The sequence below is a fragment of the Gekko japonicus genome, unplaced genomic scaffold, assembly GCF_001447785.1.
Source record: "Gekko japonicus isolate JY-2015 unplaced genomic scaffold, Gekko_japonicus_V1.1 scaffold785, whole genome shotgun sequence".
NCBI classification, from domain to species: domain Eukaryota; kingdom Metazoa; phylum Chordata; class Lepidosauria; order Squamata; family Gekkonidae; genus Gekko; species Gekko japonicus.
The window spans coordinates 587,027-604,731 of record NW_015160232.1 but is presented as its reverse complement, the minus strand read 5'-3'; the positions used below and the strand labels follow the sequence as shown (position 1 = coordinate 604,731).

Below are 17,705 nucleotides of genomic sequence, written 5' to 3'. Positions count from 1 at the left end.
GTTGCCAACAGTCAGCTGAAGCCGTGAGGCTGGTCCACTCATGACTGAGGTGTCATTTGAACTTAGGACTTCACCATTCACAATTTTACAGTATCTACTGAAGGAAGTTCACAGATAAGAATCAATTTCACATTTTCTAGTCACTGAGCATCTTCCAAGTAAGGTAGACCTGTCAGATATAGGATCTAGTATATAATAGTGGCAATCAGTTAAGAGGTACTTTGTAATGCATAGTATCAATCACATCATTGAGCGGAACTGAGTGAGCATTTTTCTGTGTCCGCTTTTCATGTCAAATTTATTTCGGAGCATGTTCAAAGCTTTACTCTTCATCAGGCCCTACATTAGCTAATTTGACTTTTGGCAACCTATATCCTAATTCCTATTAAACTCCATCCATAAATTAATATACGGCTTGTGCCAGAACATTTAAAGATTATGGGATGGAAATATATTATCAAATGCATTACTTTGCAGCGTTAGACTGCTGTGTTGCAAAATCTACTATTAAGAAATTCTGTGGTGTATACTTACTGTTCTCTTCTTGTACATATTTTAACATAACTGGGCATTGATGTAAACGTGAGGGAAAAAATTGTCTAAAGGTTTAGGTATCTCTGAGTGGCTGTGTAATTCACTCCAGTTAATCAGTATTTTTTTTTTTACTTTCAAGTTTATGTTTAACTTTCTGGTGCCTTGTTCTGATTTGTAACCAAATTACAAATGTTCGTAGCAGGCTATTGATGGTTTATTTATTTAATTATTTAACCAAATTTATACCCTGATTTTCTACCAAGGACCACCAAGGTGGCTAACAAATTAAAACATTCATAATAAAATCACATCATAAAAAACATTAAAATGAATAAAAAACACATTAAAACAAAAGCTGAGCTAAAATACATACAAAAACATAAAAACAATAATTAAAACATTAGGCAGAAAGGCGGGGTCACTGAGGAAATGCTAAATAAAACAAAAAAGTCTTTACCACTTCTGGAAGATGGCAACAGGAGGAGCAGATGAGTCTCCCTGGGAGAGAGCTCCAAAGTTTTGGTGCCAAGGCCAAGAAGACCCTGTCCTAGATTGCTAGTGTAACTCAGAAGTTGACACTAGCACCTTGAATGGTGCCTGAAAACAGACTGAAAGCCAGGGTGCTGATGGGCGAAGACTGGAATTTGACATGGCCCTGTGACCTACTCCACTCAACATCCTGGCTGTAGCATTTTGCACCAATTGAAGTTTCTGATTCCACCCCCAGGCTTTTAAAAAATGAAAACAGAGGTTTTCAGGATGCTCACATGTGGCCTGTACCAATTACAGGTTATATATAAGCCCTGAATATAGCTAGTCCTACAATTTTTTGACTGAATCACAACCAGGGGTCATTTCCTGCAGGAGCGCACAGGAGCGGAGCTCCGGTAGTAAAGAGCTCAGGGGGCGGGCACATGCAACAAGCCCCACCCCCTGCTCCCAGCAGCCCTCAGTCACAGCAAGAAGCAGCCAGGAAAGTTGCAGAGCTCCCCCCGCCCCCCCCGGTCCAAAACAGTCCAGTGGCACCTTTAAGACCAAGTTTTATTCAGGTACAAGCTCTCCCTCCTCTGCGAGGACAGATGTGCACGTCCCCCCCTCCAATAGCTAGCAATCCAAAACAGTCCAGTGGCGCCTAAGCGGTGGGTGTTGCCTTCTGACACACTTCCAGTGATGTAAGGGGGTGTGGCATATGCAAATAAGTTACACTAATGAGTTATGCTAATGAGCTCCTGCACCTCTTTTTCTACGAAATGACCCCTGATCACAACTATACAAGTCATCATAGGTTTGGATCCAAAAATTGTGCGCTGGGTTTGTTCAAGTAGTATGGATTTCTCTATACAGCTAAAACTTCTTATGCCTCTCCTAAAGCTACTTCTGAGGGTTGGAAGGCATTCTGGAACATTGTATCCAACAGTACAAGGAGTAGGGACTGGCAGAAATTGATTCCTCCCCTACAGTATTCTCATACAGGATTCTTCTTAGGATCTATGCCATAGTTGAGCTGCGGCAGTCCAGATTACCTGCCAGAAATTATGGTAATGATCCTACTTACAGTGCTTTAGAATGCTTAGCTGCTGCTGTTCGTCGAGCCTAGTAAATACCACAATAAAGCTGTCCAATAAATCATGTAAATAGCCCTGTCACAGTTCTGAAGGTTTGAGAAGGGCCTTTCTCTTTTTATTCTGCTTGCCCCGAACAAAATTGGTAATCTGGATTAGAACAGGAATTAGTCCCATGCGGCTTTGAAATTAAATTAGTAAGAGCTGGGAATCTGCTGCCTATGACAAGAACATTTCCTATGGTTTGGTTATTCTTTTACTATGCAGCACTGTAGCAACCTTCATTTTAATAGCATATATCTATGTTGTGTCATATTCTAAAACTCTTGCAGAACAGCAGCATTATTCTAAACTGCAAGAATTAAAGATATGCTGCTTTTCAAGAGCACATTCTACATGATGATTACAGGGTGTATGTCTTGGTATGAAGAAAACAGGATGGAATTAACACAACTCCCTCATGTCAACAGTAAAATATCCTCCTATTTTGCCATCTGCCAAGTGGCTAGGGAGCGAAATGTCAGTGTCTCTCTCACCCTTGATAATTGCAGTGCTATCAAGCTCTTTGTGGACTTCTGCCAAGTGCTTTGAGAGCTAGTGGAACTGGCCTGTTCTGCAAAGAATATAGCCATGAGCAACAGGAGCAGCTGTGTTTTTGTATCAATGTGTCCCTCAACCTTGTCTCTCCTTAAAAAATGCTAATTAGAGATGAATTCTTGGGATTTTGAACAGCTAATTCGATTTCTACAGTATATGATTGCAGGAATGTTTTGAATGCCTTATTTGCATTGGTTTTAGCCACCACTAAACTGGGTTATATGCAAAACAAGTTCATTTTGCCAAGAATAAAATTGTCTGCCAAAATCTTGGGGAAGGAATGTAGTATCTGATGAAGGGAACTTGAAAGCTTATACCTTGAAAATGTTGTTGGTCTTCAAGGTGCTACTGAAGTCATATCTTGTTCTTCTACTGCAGACCAACATTGCTGCCCACCTGTAAACTACCTTTAAGGGGGAAATATTAAAAACTGCACATTAAGGAGTTGGTCATTGAAGAAGTGACAACACAATCACAGTCTCAAAATTAAGATCAATGTTTACAGAACCTCCTATGTGACGTTAACTAGGCACTTATTGGGGAATATAAGGGTGTGGTCACATGGCAAGCTTACTGCGATTTGTTCCCGCTGTAGATTTGATCAGGGATATTTTTAGCGGGTTCAGATGATCACATATCCCTTGCCCACTGGCTTGCATTGCGTGACGAGGCTCCAGGCACCGTCCAGATAGCCGCGCCGCCCAAGTTAAAAAAAATCTTTGTCCCTATGCGCATGCGCATATGCGCATATGCACAAACCACGGCTCCCACTTGGATGCAGTGGTTCCCCCCGAACAGTGAACAAAATGAACTACCGATGTGTAACCGAGCGCTGTTTTATGTGCATTTAATATATTCAGCGCAGGATTGGTCATGCGCACAACGGTGAAAGCCGGGGGGGGGGGAACTACTGCAAGAAGGACATACAGATGACCTAATCGCATTCATAGTAAGAGATGGCTGTCCAGATAGGAGAAATTGCGGATTCACAGTGCAAGTAGTAGGAAAGTACTTGATTTTCCCAGTGTCAGAAAATGTTCTAGAAAACCAGGAGGATTGTGGGGGTGAGTCTGTCTGGTTAGCCCTTTTAAATGTGATAGGGAACAGTTGTGAAACCCAATCAAAATGACAGTGTGACCACGACCTAAGATTCCATTCTCTTGGTATATCTTTGTAGCATATTTCCAGTATTTATTCTGATCGAAAACATCACAGTATTCTTGGGATCAGACAAAATGGTGCCTAAACACTGATGAATTACTAGATAACAGCTATTTTGTAGTCATATTGACTTGTTAGCCAATTGGATGTTGCCATGGAAGCAGAAAATCAGAAATGAGTTATTTGATTGGATTTATGAAAGCTGAATTACTAAATCTAGATCAGCCCAAAGTTTCTGGAAGTACTAGAAAGGACTTAAAATACCTACATGTTTAAATAAATTAGTTGACACTTGTGTATACCTCTTTAAATGCATACTTGCAGGTCTTACTAAATGGGTGAATTATTGAAGATGAAAATTATTTTAAATATCTGGTAATACTTTCTCAAAAATATATTGTATTTGGGACAGAGAAATCTCTGATGCTGATTGAATGGATGAATTTGATGGCATGGAATGATTAGTTCTCAAAAGACTGTACAGTTTTAAAGTCCAGTTTCTGTGAAGAAAGGAAAAGTTCTCAGTTTGGATAGGACTAAAGCCTGACATGTGGGGAAATTGATTATCAGGAAGAGATCCAAGGACATGGGGGGGGGGGCAGCGGACCAAAAACAGAGAGGCTTAAGGAAGATTCAAAGAAGGCAAAGTACTGAAAAAAGGAATCTGAATGAAGGGCAGGAAGACAGTAGTACTTGAGGAAAAGTACAGAGGAGGCAAAATTGTCAAAAAAATTATAATCAGAAAAGGTCTCTTCGCAGCCAAAAAGAACAGACTTGCCGCTTGTAAAGAAGGAGAAAGGTTGACAACCAAACCGGCTAAAGAAAGAAGGAAAGGAAAGACAGTAGTTTAATAAGCAGGAACTGGAATAAACAAAGTATAATGGAAATGAGGAGATGAATAACAGCAACTGCAGGGGGAAAAATAACATTGGGACAAAACCTTATGCATTGTTTAGAGACAGGAGCTATATACTACTGGCAGAAATATAGTGGGTAGGCCTGGAAGGTTTGGAGAGCTGGGAATTGTGAACCAGGGAGCCAAAGAGGGAAAGGTTTTATTAGATTTGGGCAGTGGCAGGGAATTCTGCTGGGTGTGACTTACTGCCAATTGTGATTTGACAACCTAAAAGCAAAGCCAGAAAGAAATATTAAGGGACTAAATTTCACAAGCTAATTTGAACTAACCATCTAATTCCTTGGTTCCAAGCCTCTAGTATAATACAAATGACAATACAATCCATAATTTACATATATATGCACCATGTCTTCTGTAGTTGTCCTTTCTAGCCTTTAATACACGCTTGAAAATACCTTTATTTAGGCGTGTTTCCTATCAAATAACTGGTTGTATCACCTTCTAACAGACGAACAACATTGTGTGCTGTTGTAGACTACTTTTGATTCAGTACCTGAAACCTAAAAGTAGAGTTTAACATCACATATTGCTCCATAATCCTATTTACACCATGTAGCTCTGGAGACTGTAGTTTTAAAGGGAGCACAGAGTAATTTTTAGAGCCTCTTCTTCTTGCAGGGTTTTCCTGATGAAGTGGCACCCCCACCTGTTTTTGCCCCCATTGGAAAAACCTACGAGTATACCTAATTTTTACCAGTGGGGATCAAAGAAGTTTGGAGTTGAAGATTTTCATTGGAAAAATGCTTAAGGAAAAGATTGAATAGCCCCCTCCCCTCTTGTGCCAGCGTTCACCCTAACATTGCGACTCCAGCAGATGCATTGTGTAAAATACAAAGGTCGAGAGAAAGAAGAAAAAGCGATTGGATTTATACCCCACCCTTCATTCGGAGTCTCAGAGCGGCTTACAAACTTCTTTCCCTTCCCCTCCCCACAACAGACACCTTGTGAGGTAGTGGGGGGCTGAGAGAACTCTTTCAAGAACTGCTGTTTCAAGAACAGCTCTGACAGAACTATGGCTTGCCCAAGGTCATTCAGCAGGTGCCAGTGGAAGAGTAGGGAATCAAACCCGGTTCTCCCAGACTAGAGTCCATGCACTTAACCACTACACCAAAGGATAACAGTACACATAATGTGTATTTGTACACTGAATTTAAGGAGGGAGGGATAACAAAAGGTTTTTGTGGCACTTGATTTATTTTGTACATACTAGCACCTGAGGAAACTACCAAGGTAGAGTGTATGGTTTGATAGCACAGAGGGTTCCTCAGCTGTGGGTTTTTCACTTCTTATTGGGGCTTTCTATTTCATGACTAACTAGAATAGTATACTCATAATGACTAATAATGCTCATTTTATACTTGCTGTTATAAATTGTGGTTGAAAGGTAAAAAGTGAGAACTACTTACACAAAAGTATGTGTGATACATGAATCACAACTAAATATAATTTATTCCTTTTTAGCATTTAATCCTGGCAATAAAGTTTCTTATGGCATTTGCAATCCCTGACAAGCCGGAAGATATTCGGATAAAACTAGGAAGGCTAGAATTTGAATCGCTGGAGGCACTCAAGCAGCAGGTAAGGATTACTACTACCTCATTGTAATCATGCTGAGTATCACTTGGAATCTTCAGTGGTTCCCAAAGTGGGTGGTACTGCACTCTAGGGGATGATACAATTGCCTAGGAGTACACTAAGGGGCAAGGGGGGCACTGGACGTGGGCCTCTTGGACGGCATTGATCACTTATTTACAACTGACCAGGCTAGAGCCTAGATGCTGGCAAATGGCACTCTAAGTTTCTCCTTCTGTATAGTGATGAAATCTAGTGGAAGCTATTAGAAATTTTACTGAACATGCCACCAGAACTCTAGTCAGACCAGTCTACCGCTTTTTGAGGAGCTGTCATCACCGTGTGGGGTTTTATCTCTTTGTCATTTTTCAAGTTTTTGCTGGTAAGTCCTAACACAATAGTATTGAGTGTGGTACTTATTTTCCTGTGATCACAGTGAGCTTTTTAGCGATAGAATTGTTATTTGTTGCAGCCCATCTAATATTAATTTTTCTAGATTATGTAAGTGTAACTCTGTGTGTTTGGCCCTCTGTTAGAGTTTGGGGGGGAAGGTATTTTGTCGAGGGCGAGTCTTAGGAGAGTCTTGAGGGAAGAGAGAGGATTCTGAGGAGAAAAAAAGAGACAGAAGCCATCTGGTACCAAGGGTAGAGAACAGAGTAACCTGAGAAGGAGCTTCAAGAGAGCTGCAGCCTGTGGAGATCTACAGCAGCTCAAGAAGCCTGATGAGCAGCACCACCGCTATGGAGAGCTAAGAAATGGCTGAAAATGTGGAAGATACATTGTGCAGCATGCTGAGGTCAACAGAACTTGCGTTACAGTTGGATCAGTCAACTTTGCCAGGCAATGAATCTTTGCTTCTCGCTTATGTAGGCTTTATAAAAGATGAAAGCTTGGCTCAAGAGTTGTTATTTGCAAGGCGACTAAGAATAGATACTAAAGGGGAGTAGATATTTTGTTTTGTTTATCAGTTCTTCAAAGACCAGAAATACAAGCAAGTATATTAGTAATTAATAAGAACATAAGAACATAAGAGATGCCAATGTTGGATCAGGCCAAAGGCCCATCCAGTCCAACACTCTGTATCCCACAGTGGCCAGAAATACCAGTGCCATCAGGAGGTCCACCAGTGGGGCCAGGACATTAGAAGCCCTCCCACTGTTGACCCCCCCCACCCAAGCACCAAGATGACAGAGCATCACTTGCCCCAGAGTCCCTATCTATACCTTGTGGCTAATAGCCACTGATGGACCTCTGCTCCATATGCTTATCTAATTCCCTTTTGAAGCCGTCCATGCTTGTAGCCGCCACCACTTCCTGTGGCAGTGAATTCCATGTGTTAATCACTCTTTGGGTGAAGAAGTACTTCCTTTTATCCGTTCTAACCCGACCGCTCAGCAATTTCATGGAGTGCCCACGGGTTCTTCTATTGTGAGAAAGGGAGAAAAGTACCTCTTTCTCTACCTGCTCTTTCCCATGCATAATCTTATAAACCTCTATCATGTCACCCCTCAGTCGTCGTTTCTCCAAGCTAAAGAGCCCTAAGCGCCTTAACCTTTCCTCATAGGGAAAGTAGAGCACCATCAATGACTGGTCGCTACCATGGGTGTGTTGCTTACTTGAAAAAAGCAATGCCAAATGTCTTTACCATTCACTTTGACATTCATTGCCCACATCTGGTTACAAAAAAACCTCAGTGATCACCTGCACAAAATATTACACACTGTCTTTGCTGCAGTGATTAAAATGAAATCCCATGCTCGCAATGATCGACTGTTCTGGGAGTTCTGCGTTGAGAATGACGATGAAGATTTTGAGCATTTGTTGCTTAATATTGAAGTTTGTTGGCTATCAAAATGCAACTATGTGAGATGCTTTTACGACCTTTTTGACACTCCTGTGGAGGCCCAAAAATTTGGGAATCACCGTTCTAGACCTAAGCTTAAGAATTATTTCTGTGTCTAGCTCCACACATCTAGACGAGGCAGATGGTAATGCCACAAGAGGTGTGCCTCAGGTGGGTGAGGCTACACCTTCCTGCTCAGATCTTCATTGACTAGCACTGTCATCGTGGAGAATTATCTCAGAGATTATTGGGTTAGGCTTTTCAATGTTGCTGCTGTTTTTTCTTCAAGCAGCTGGAAAGGATTAGTACTGACACTTGAAGGCTGGAGACCAGACAATATGAAAACTGTCACTGCTGCCTTATTTGTCAAAATTACATTTCCTTAGATACCTTCCAAGTATCTAGCTTTTAAGAATCTTGTAAAATATGATTGATAGTTTCAGATTATTTAAATGATGGTTCTACCCATCTATTCTGCTTGTAGTCCTTTCCAAATGCCATTTATATCAACCAGCAAAAATCTTTGATTATTGACATTTTCTTTCTCTCCTCTTGAACTTAAAGTGGACTCAGTATATCAAGTAAGAAATATTTCTAGTGCTTCAGTGAGGTTGTTATTGATTATTTGGCATTAGTTTTTTCTTTTAAAACTTGATCGGTATCACCTTGGCTTTCTGAACTGCTTTTAAATTTCTTTTCTTGTGGCACTCTTTGCCCAGTCTTTCCTCAGCTGTAAATACACTGCTAAACCAATAGGTTTTTGGTATGGGTTCAGATAGCCAAAGGCATAAAAATTACTTGGATAGTACAAACATAAAAGCATTAATATATATCGGGTAAATATGGGCAAAAAAAGTCTATTCTGCCTATCCTGGGATTAGACAATTTAATAGTATGAGAACTGGGGACAATCTACCTTGTTGTTTTCTAGAGGGCCCCAGTAAACTTGTATCAATTGCTCAGACCCACTGAATAATGTCCTATTATCATTTCCTCCATGTTGACACATCCTGCCTTTAAACTAAGGTCCAGTTATTGACAATTTCTATAACATTTGGGCAAGCTACTCAAACTGTTATTATATGTACATGTAAACAGTGATTTATGACAAAGATGCCTGGAAATCTGAGACTATTACACAAGGAAGCAGCCTCATCAATTTCATATAAGATTCAAATACATTCTAATTACAGAGGCTTTTAAAAATCACACAGATGCATGGAAGGTTTTGCATAGTTTTAGTAGATGCTGTGCCTTAAATGTGAGTGTCATGTTAAAAGTTCCATTTGAGATAGCAATGCTTTGGTTTTTATCATGTGTTTCTACTTGGGTCAAGAATGTCTGCCACAATAACTGTCTCACAGAATTCTTATAAAGGTTGAATATAATGCGCTGCAGCTGAATTTTGCCTATCACAGATGCATTTATTTGGAAGAAACCGTGGCTAGACAGCGGCTTTGCATTATATTACAAAGCAGGATTGTAAACCTAGTAGACTATTTCTTTTCTCTGCATTTATATGTATTTTTAAGACAGGAAAAACTAGGTCATCCACTGAAACCTTAACTACAAGTTACTGTAGCCACCTTTGGCTTAGAGCAGGGGTGTCAAACATAGGGCCCAGGGGCCAGATCAGGCTTGTCCAGGGCTCTTATGCAGGACCTAAAGAGCCTCTTGTTCAGGATGAAAGAGGAGAGTGCAAAAGTTGGCTTGAAACTCAACATAAAAAAAACCTAAGATCATGGCATCCAGCCCTGGCCCGTAGCCATCGTGGGGCCCACGGGGCCCGGCCCCCTAGTCTTTCTTCTGGGGCCCCTCCTTCCCAGGCCACCCCCAAAGTGTCCCAACTTGCCGTCTGCATTGTGCTTTGATTTAATTAGCTGGCGCCCCACCTGAGGCCCCCTTCCAAAAATTCCCTAGCTACGGGGCTGATCCAGCCCCAACACTCCTTGGAATAGAAGGGGAAGTCATGGAAGCAGTGACAGACTTCACTGTTCCTGGGATCCAAGATCACTGCAGACAGTGACAGCAGCCATTAAATTAAAAGTCGCCTGCTCCTTGGGAGGAAAGCTATGGCAAACCTAGACAGCATAATAAAGTGGAGACATCACCCTTCCAACAAAAGTCCGTATGGTCAAAGCAATGGTATTCCCAGTAGAAATGTATGGCTGTGAGAGTTGGACCATAAGGAAGGCCGAGCGCCGAAGAATAGAATGCCAGATGCTGAAGCTCAAATACTTTGGCCACCAAATGAGAAAGGAGCACTCACTGGAGAAGACCCTGATGCTGGGAAAGATTGAAGGTCAAAGAAGAAAGGGACGACAAGGATGCGATGGTTAGATAATGTTATCGATGCAATGAACATGAAGTTAAGCAAACTCCAGAGCATGATGGAAGACAGGAGGGTCTGGTGTGATGTGGTCCATGGGGTCTCGAAGAGTCGGAATCGACTGTGCGACTGAACAACAACAATAAATGTTCAGCCACTGCTGATTTTTCAGGTAGGCCAAGTCTTCAGTGTCTTTCATGTTCTTTTATTCTTGTCACAATGCTACATTGTGTGGTCCCAATGTAAACCTGTCCACAACTGCAGGGTATGCAGTATATTCCTGCAGAAGTGAGTAGTTTTCCTGTCTTTTGCCAGTCGTAGCATCTGTTGTATTTTTCTGGTGGGTCTGAATACTATTTGCAGGTTGTGTTTTTTCATAAGTTTTTTCATTTGATCAGTGATTCCTTTGATATATGACAAAAACACTTTTCCTGTGGGAGACTGTTTTTCCTCAGTTGTTTGTTTTACCTTTGGTTTAATCGCCCTTCTGATTTCATTCTTGGAGTAGCCATTTGCTTGAAGTTTGTGGTTTAGATGATTTAGTTCTAAACCACACACTTCAAGCAAATGGCTGCCCCAAGAATTAAATAATGGAGAACCGGAGAAGCCTTCTACAGAGTTGTTTGACTTGTGCATTGTTGCATTGTGAGCTTTGGTTCCAGGAAAGATAATTTGCCTGAAGAAGAACTTCTTGAAACACGCAACTTTTGCCTGGGAGGCGTGTTTTGATGCTTGTTGCATCTCTTTTCGGAAAACAAAACAGCCTACGATATTGGCATTGATGACTGCTGCATCTCTAATCTGAAAGCAAGATAGTCTACAACATTGAATCCTGTCTGCATATTTGTCTTTGTAGGTGTGGACTTTTCTACAAGATATATATTGTTCTTTAGGTTTTTGTTATCAATGTACTATAGTTAATAAGATACACCAGGGTCTTTATTGTATATTTAAGTATATGATTTAAACAAATCTGAAGGCATAGTAGCATATTAGTATTGTGTGTTTTGTTTGAACACGGTGTTTTTCTGTGTTTACTAAACCTTGCTGTGTTTCCCGTGTGTTTGTTGCCATTTCTCAAGGGCTGAGCATGGTCTGATCAGGCCAGTCTGATAGAATGGTGGTGGTGCCTGAGTTTATTAAAGACACCGTGCCTTGCCACTGTGTTGAAAAAAATGGGTATAATCTACTCTTAAAAAGAAATGATAAATTTAAATAATTTATATTATTAGAAGAGCAATATCTCAGAGTGAATAAAATACATAAAACACTTCTTGTGTCAGAATAAAACAAAGGACTAAACATGTTTAAACAGTGTCTTCATCAGTGGTCATTGTCTCAAAATGGCAATGCAGCATATTCCTATGTAATAGAAAATGTGCATGTGTGGTCAGGGATCTTGTGGCACAATAATGCCTTAAAAGCAATACCCCCAAAAAATAAAATTTCAAAACTGATTGTAAACTATAGCTGTCCTATTAAACCAAATGCATCCAATATTCCTTTTAGCAATCCATTTCCAGTAACCATAGCATAGCTTGAAAAACCACTTGATTTGTCAGTTAAGGTGCTTACTGAATTGCCATAAAGCTACAGTATAAGGATTTAAAAATTAAAAATGTCTTGGCAACACCGCTTTGCTTCACCTGGTTAACAAAATGATGTATCTCCAAAACTGCCAACCAGTTAAAACAAATCAGGTCTAGACAAAGACATTGTAAAGCTAAGTATACTTTAAAAAAGGCGTTGTGAGCTGGTTAAAACAAAACCTAGGTCCTCCAAGGTGCCTGTGTAGAGTCAATAAACTGAGTAAAAACAGATGCAAATTGCTAGTAAATATATTTCTTTACAAAGCTGAAAGCTGGTCTCTGAAACTAAACATAAAAGAGGTACGGTAAATCATATTTTAACAGTGCATGCCTTAGTGTAGATTAGTTCCCAGATTCAGCCTTTGGCATCTTCAGTTAAAAGGTTTCAGCTGACAGAATTGTGGGGTGGGGGTGGTCTGTCCATGAGGCATATTCCATTTGTTTTGGCTCCATGGAAGACTGTCTTTCCTAAATGAAAAACAAAATGTATGAAGAAAAAGTGAAGATAAAGCTTGCAATGAAGTTAACTTCAATAGCCTAGATAACATTTTGTTATCCTGGACTTTGTGTTACCTGTGATTAATGACAGAAAATGTGAGATGACACCAAGTTCATGTGGTGTGATGATAAATTTAGATCTGAAATAAGAGATAACTGAAAAATTAACATCGTATGCACAAATATTTTAATTAAAACGTGTGAGTGTTATGTAATGGATTGTTGCTGTTAACAGAATTAGAACACTCTAGAATGTTGAGCTTTTTCTTCTTCTCAGATTATGTGGCCTTTTCCATCTCATGGAATTCAAATAAATGCAGAATGATGCAACTAACAATCCTTGCTGCGGTGCCTTTTTGTCAGTCTTAGCACTGGACCTATCTCTTAGTGAAAACATTAAGAAGAATCTTTTCTTGGATTCTCTTACACTACAGTGGACATACCATATTTCTGTAAGGGAAATAAACTAGAAATGCTCTCAATTAATCCAGTAAGGCTATATAGTTTTATCTTAAAACAGTTGCATTGGAAATTGAAGAAAGTTGATTATGGTTTTCAAAGTACTGATAGATGTAACATTATTGACCTTTTTTGCATACAAAAAAGCTACTCTAATAAATTTTCAAAAGTTCTAATATTTGTAGTGATTCTTTTTCATATGAAAAACATTGCAAATCAAATGATATTTCCTGTATTTCTTAATCATCAAAAGTAGCTGGGAGGGATTTGGAGTGTAGAAAATATAGTCACAGAAAAGGTTTAACATTCCCTTTCTCCCCATTGCTCCTCTGTTCCAAATTCTCCCTTTCTGAAACAGCTTTTCTTAAAAAAATATGCCGAGACTCTAATATACATGTGTTTGTAATAGATTTAATTGGTAATGATATATGTCTAGCCCAGTAATACCTGTCCTGAATGGGCCTGACTCACCAGGGTGTCAGAGAAATTTCCTAGCCCTGCCGATAGTCCTGGAATGAAACCTGCACACACTTATGTGTAAAGCATATGCCTCCCCCCAAAACTGTGAGGATTCAGTCCCGCAGCAGGACTTGAATAAGGCCCTAGCCTTCTCAGAGTAGGACTGAACTTTGAGTGCTATTCCCTTGGTTTATAAGTAGCCATACAGGATGATATTGCATCAGTTATCAGTTTATGATCATGCATTAGTTCAATCGAGACACTTCATGACTTCAGCCATTATATAACTCGATTATATTCACTGTTGTGGTCACACCATGCCACTCTACACTTTCTAAAGAATGATAACCTGGTGTTGTTCACTTGTTTTGCTATAACTGTTTCCACAGCTGAGATAACATTTTTTTTTGCTCACAAACAGGTATTTTAGAAAATCTTTTTATTCATAGGACGCTCATTTAGTCAAATAGTTATGTCTCAAGCATCCCTAACTGCTGGTTTAAAGTGCCAAAGTGAATTATATATGGAAGTGTAGTTATGAGTAATATAGAAATAATACTTTAATCTGAACATACACTTAAGCACACCATAACGTAGGGTAGAATATAAGTGAATAAAATGAATATTAGTATTTCAATTTCAATTTCAATTTATTACAGGTCTTTATGACCGAAGTCTTGACCAAGAGGATACCAAAGGGGGGTAAAATAGGTACATAAAATAGACATAAATATGTCAAGGTACATAATAACAGTCACATAAAACCCAGGCTGAGCCCAGAGATTAAAAATTACCTAACTACACTTGGGGCGGAGCCAACTAACTAAAATCATCCGAAGATTAAAAATCGGTGTCGAAGTTTTCAGAAGTGCTGGACTTTTCAATGCTTCTTGAGAGCAGCCACCTTAGCCAAGAACCGCGCCACGTTAGCTGTTATCAGTCCATCGGCATTTGAGTCAGATAACAGTACTGAGAGCACCCAAGGTTGCGCGGGAAGATTCATCTTCGTGAGAATAGGAGAGATATAAGTGCCTCTAACTTGAGTCCAGTGGGGACAGCGAAATATCAGGTGATCTAAGGTTTCAATTTCGATGAATATTAGTTTTTGTAGATTTTCTGGGCTGTATGGCCGTGGTCTTGGCATTGTGGTACCTGCTGTTTTGCCAGCAGCTGTGACTGGCATCTTCAGAGGTATAACAGAGGGTGCGGACAGACGGCGTGCTGAGAGCGGGTTAAACTGCTCTGGTTCTAACCGGATTATATTTGATCTGGATAATCATGATCACTCTTACCTCCCTAATCCTGCCTCAACGCATGGGAGCGTGTGTCGGCGGGTTTTTCTTCTCAGTTTGCGCATGTGCATAGGCGCTTCTCCGTAGAATCGGGGGGCGAAACTATTATGCCGCATGCACAGAACCACCAGGGCAAATCAATCCAACCCCTCCAACAAAAGACTTCCCTTTAAAAGTTTGACCCGAAAATGGCCTCCGTGAGATCCTGAACTCATCTACACTCTAAAACAAGTGACCGTTTAAATGTCAGTTTTCTAAACACGGTAGCGGAGCTCTGCCTATGTGCACACTGCCAAAGCATTAAAAAAATGGCAGGGAAAAAGCGGAAGCCTTGGGCAGCTTTTGAGCGGGGAGGAGGGTTTAAACCGGAAGTGGCTTGACACCGGAGGAGTGATCACACAGGGAAAAAATGCGGCTTTAAACGGGAGAGCTGAGAAAACACCACCTTGGGACCTGGTAACAAAATACTCTGGGTTAAAGTGGTTTTGAGCCGGAAAGCAACGGCTGGGGACGGGAGGCAGATGTTGACTGTGTGATCGTGCATATAAAATCCATTTCTGAAGCATGACGACCAGGGGTCATTTCCTGTGGGAGCGCACAGGAGCGGAGCTCCGGCAGTAAGGAGCTCAGGGGGTGGGCACATGCAAGAAGCCCCGCCCCCTGCTCCCAGCAGCCCTCAGTCGGGCCACGAGAAGCAAGAAGCAGCCAGGTAAGTTGCAGAGCCCCCCCCCCCAGCTCGCCTTCAGGTACAAACTCTTCCTCCTCCGTGAGGGCAGATCTGCCCCCCCCCCATAGCAAGCAATCCAAAACAGTCCAGTGGCACCTTTAAGACCAAGTTTTATTCAGGTACAAGCTCTCCCTCCTTTGCGAGGACAGATCTGCACATCCCTCCCCCCAAATAGCTACCAGTCCAAAACAGTCCAGTGGAGCCTGAGCGGTGGGTGTTGCCTTCTGAGGCACTTCAGTGGTTCCTGCTGTGCTTTGGAAATGTTGATCAGTTTGCAAAAATTCTTAAGACTTAGTTTTATATTTGTGAAGTTAAGGGCTCAGCTGCCTGCCTGAAGCAAGCATTGATTGGTCATCTTTCATGAACAAGATCCAGTGAACTCTGTGTTGAAGCTCTCAACCAAGTCTTTTAAAAGATAAGCTTCTGACTAGGGTTAGAGCCTCAAGCTGTCTTCTGTGCAGGCACAAGCCAGTCACAGAGAGAAGATCTGAAAGGCTTCTAGAGTTTTCCAAAGCGCCAGTCTGCCTGAATGGTTACACAACAGAACCTTCCCAGTCACCTGACAGAATCTTCCTGCCTTGAAGATTGTTGGTGTTTAAGAAAGAGTTCTGCTTTTAATAGAGAGTCAGTCTTTTCCTTCTTGTCCTTAAAGTTGAATAAAAGTCCTTCTGGAAAAATCCATCTGTATTGGACATTGTCCTTTTGGAGGAATGCTGTGATATTTCTATACTGCTTCCTTTTCTTGCATATTTCATATGGAACATCTTTCAATATTTTTATCTCGTCTTCTTGAATTTTGACTGTTGTTGCTGTAGATACTTTAAGTATTGAGTCTCTTATTGATCTTTTTGCAAATTTTACAAAAAATTTCCCCTGGGAGATTTTTTTTTTTTTACAAACTCTGACTAGGTTCTATAGATCATATCAATGTCTGCTTGTATTAATTCAGGTTTGTTTTTGATTAAGGGGGCCATTGCTTTGCTTATGATTTCTCTTAAGTTATCATCTTTTTTCTCTGACACCCCTTGGAATCTCAAGACAAAGATCTTTCTATTTGTAGCTGTAGAAGTTGTTTCCTTTCAGAAGTTCTTTCTTTTTCCACCTTGTCCATTCTTTGGTCTATTTCTTTGGTCTTAACTTCAACCTTTTTATCTTCTTGGCTGACTTCTCTGATTTGACTGCAGTTTCCTTAAGCTCTTTCTGTAAAGTGTCAAATTTTTGATTAAGGTTCGTAAGCTGGTCCAGCAGGGGGCACATGGCTTCGAAAATTGCAGTGGCTAACTCGCTGGTATTTTCTGGTCTTGTGACTGGTGATGCTGTGCTGGCATTTCCTGTAGAGCCTCTGCCTCTGGACACCATTTTACTCCCACGCTGAGACATTGTTTATACTTAGGTAAAAGTATATAAAAGTTCTGAGATCTTTTCTATGTTGTAACTGATTAGCTCAGATGTATTTCGCTTAGAATTGGGTGTTAATTGCCTGGGTCCGGCTAGCTTCTCCGCTACAATTTCACTATGGGGTAGGGTTCTTCCTCCGTGAGTCCCCCCCCATCTCTTTAAAGCTAAGCCGATTTGCTTCCACCACCCTTTTTATTTATGTCCTTCTTTTTGCCACTTAACTCACTGTTTGTTTAATCACTGGATCGCTTTTTCTCGTAGATTTTCTTTTTAATTAAGTTCTTGTACGCTCTGGTCCGGTGACATCTCTGAGTGCCATTGCTGGCCTTGGGACCGTGGGACCTATCGGAGCAGAAAGGAGCGCTGTGCCTCCGATCTGAAACTTTGGGAGCGGCCCCTTTGACGCTCCAGGCTAGAAGCTCCCTCCTGGAACTTCTTGAGGAGGTCAGGACCAGCTGATCCCCCTCCCTGCTGCCCCGATCCGATTCGCCCCCATCAGAGCTAGATGGGGTGCGACTGTCACGAGTTGTTGTCCACTGGAAGCTCAGAATCTTCCTGCCTTAATCAACACATAATACAGGTGGGACAGCGGCCCCTCCCCTCGGTACTCTTTTCACTGCAGTAGTGAGAGGTTCACCTTCTGTGTCTCTGCTCGCTGACAGTCCTGTCAGTTCACCACCTCTCATCTGAGGTAAAAATTGTGCCAACCATTGTCAACTGAGTTCATTTATTTCTGTCATGTTTTCCTCTCTTTTGGATAGTATTTTGC

At 41.0% G+C, this 17,705-nt stretch overlaps 1 protein-coding gene across 6 annotated transcripts in view; it reads left to right on the top strand.

Annotated features, from left to right (window-relative positions):
* Positions 1-17,705, top strand: part of ANO10 (anoctamin 10) — a 157,157-nt gene that overhangs the window by 68,948 nt on the left and 70,504 nt on the right. For all 6 annotated transcript variants that reach the window (XM_015412555.1, XM_015412540.1, XM_015412547.1 and 3 more), the window contains exon 12: positions 6,232-6,348. In XM_015412555.1, the coding sequence (XP_015268041.1) occupies positions 6,232-6,348 (117 nt within the window). The remainder of the gene's footprint in view (positions 1-6,231; positions 6,349-17,705) is intronic.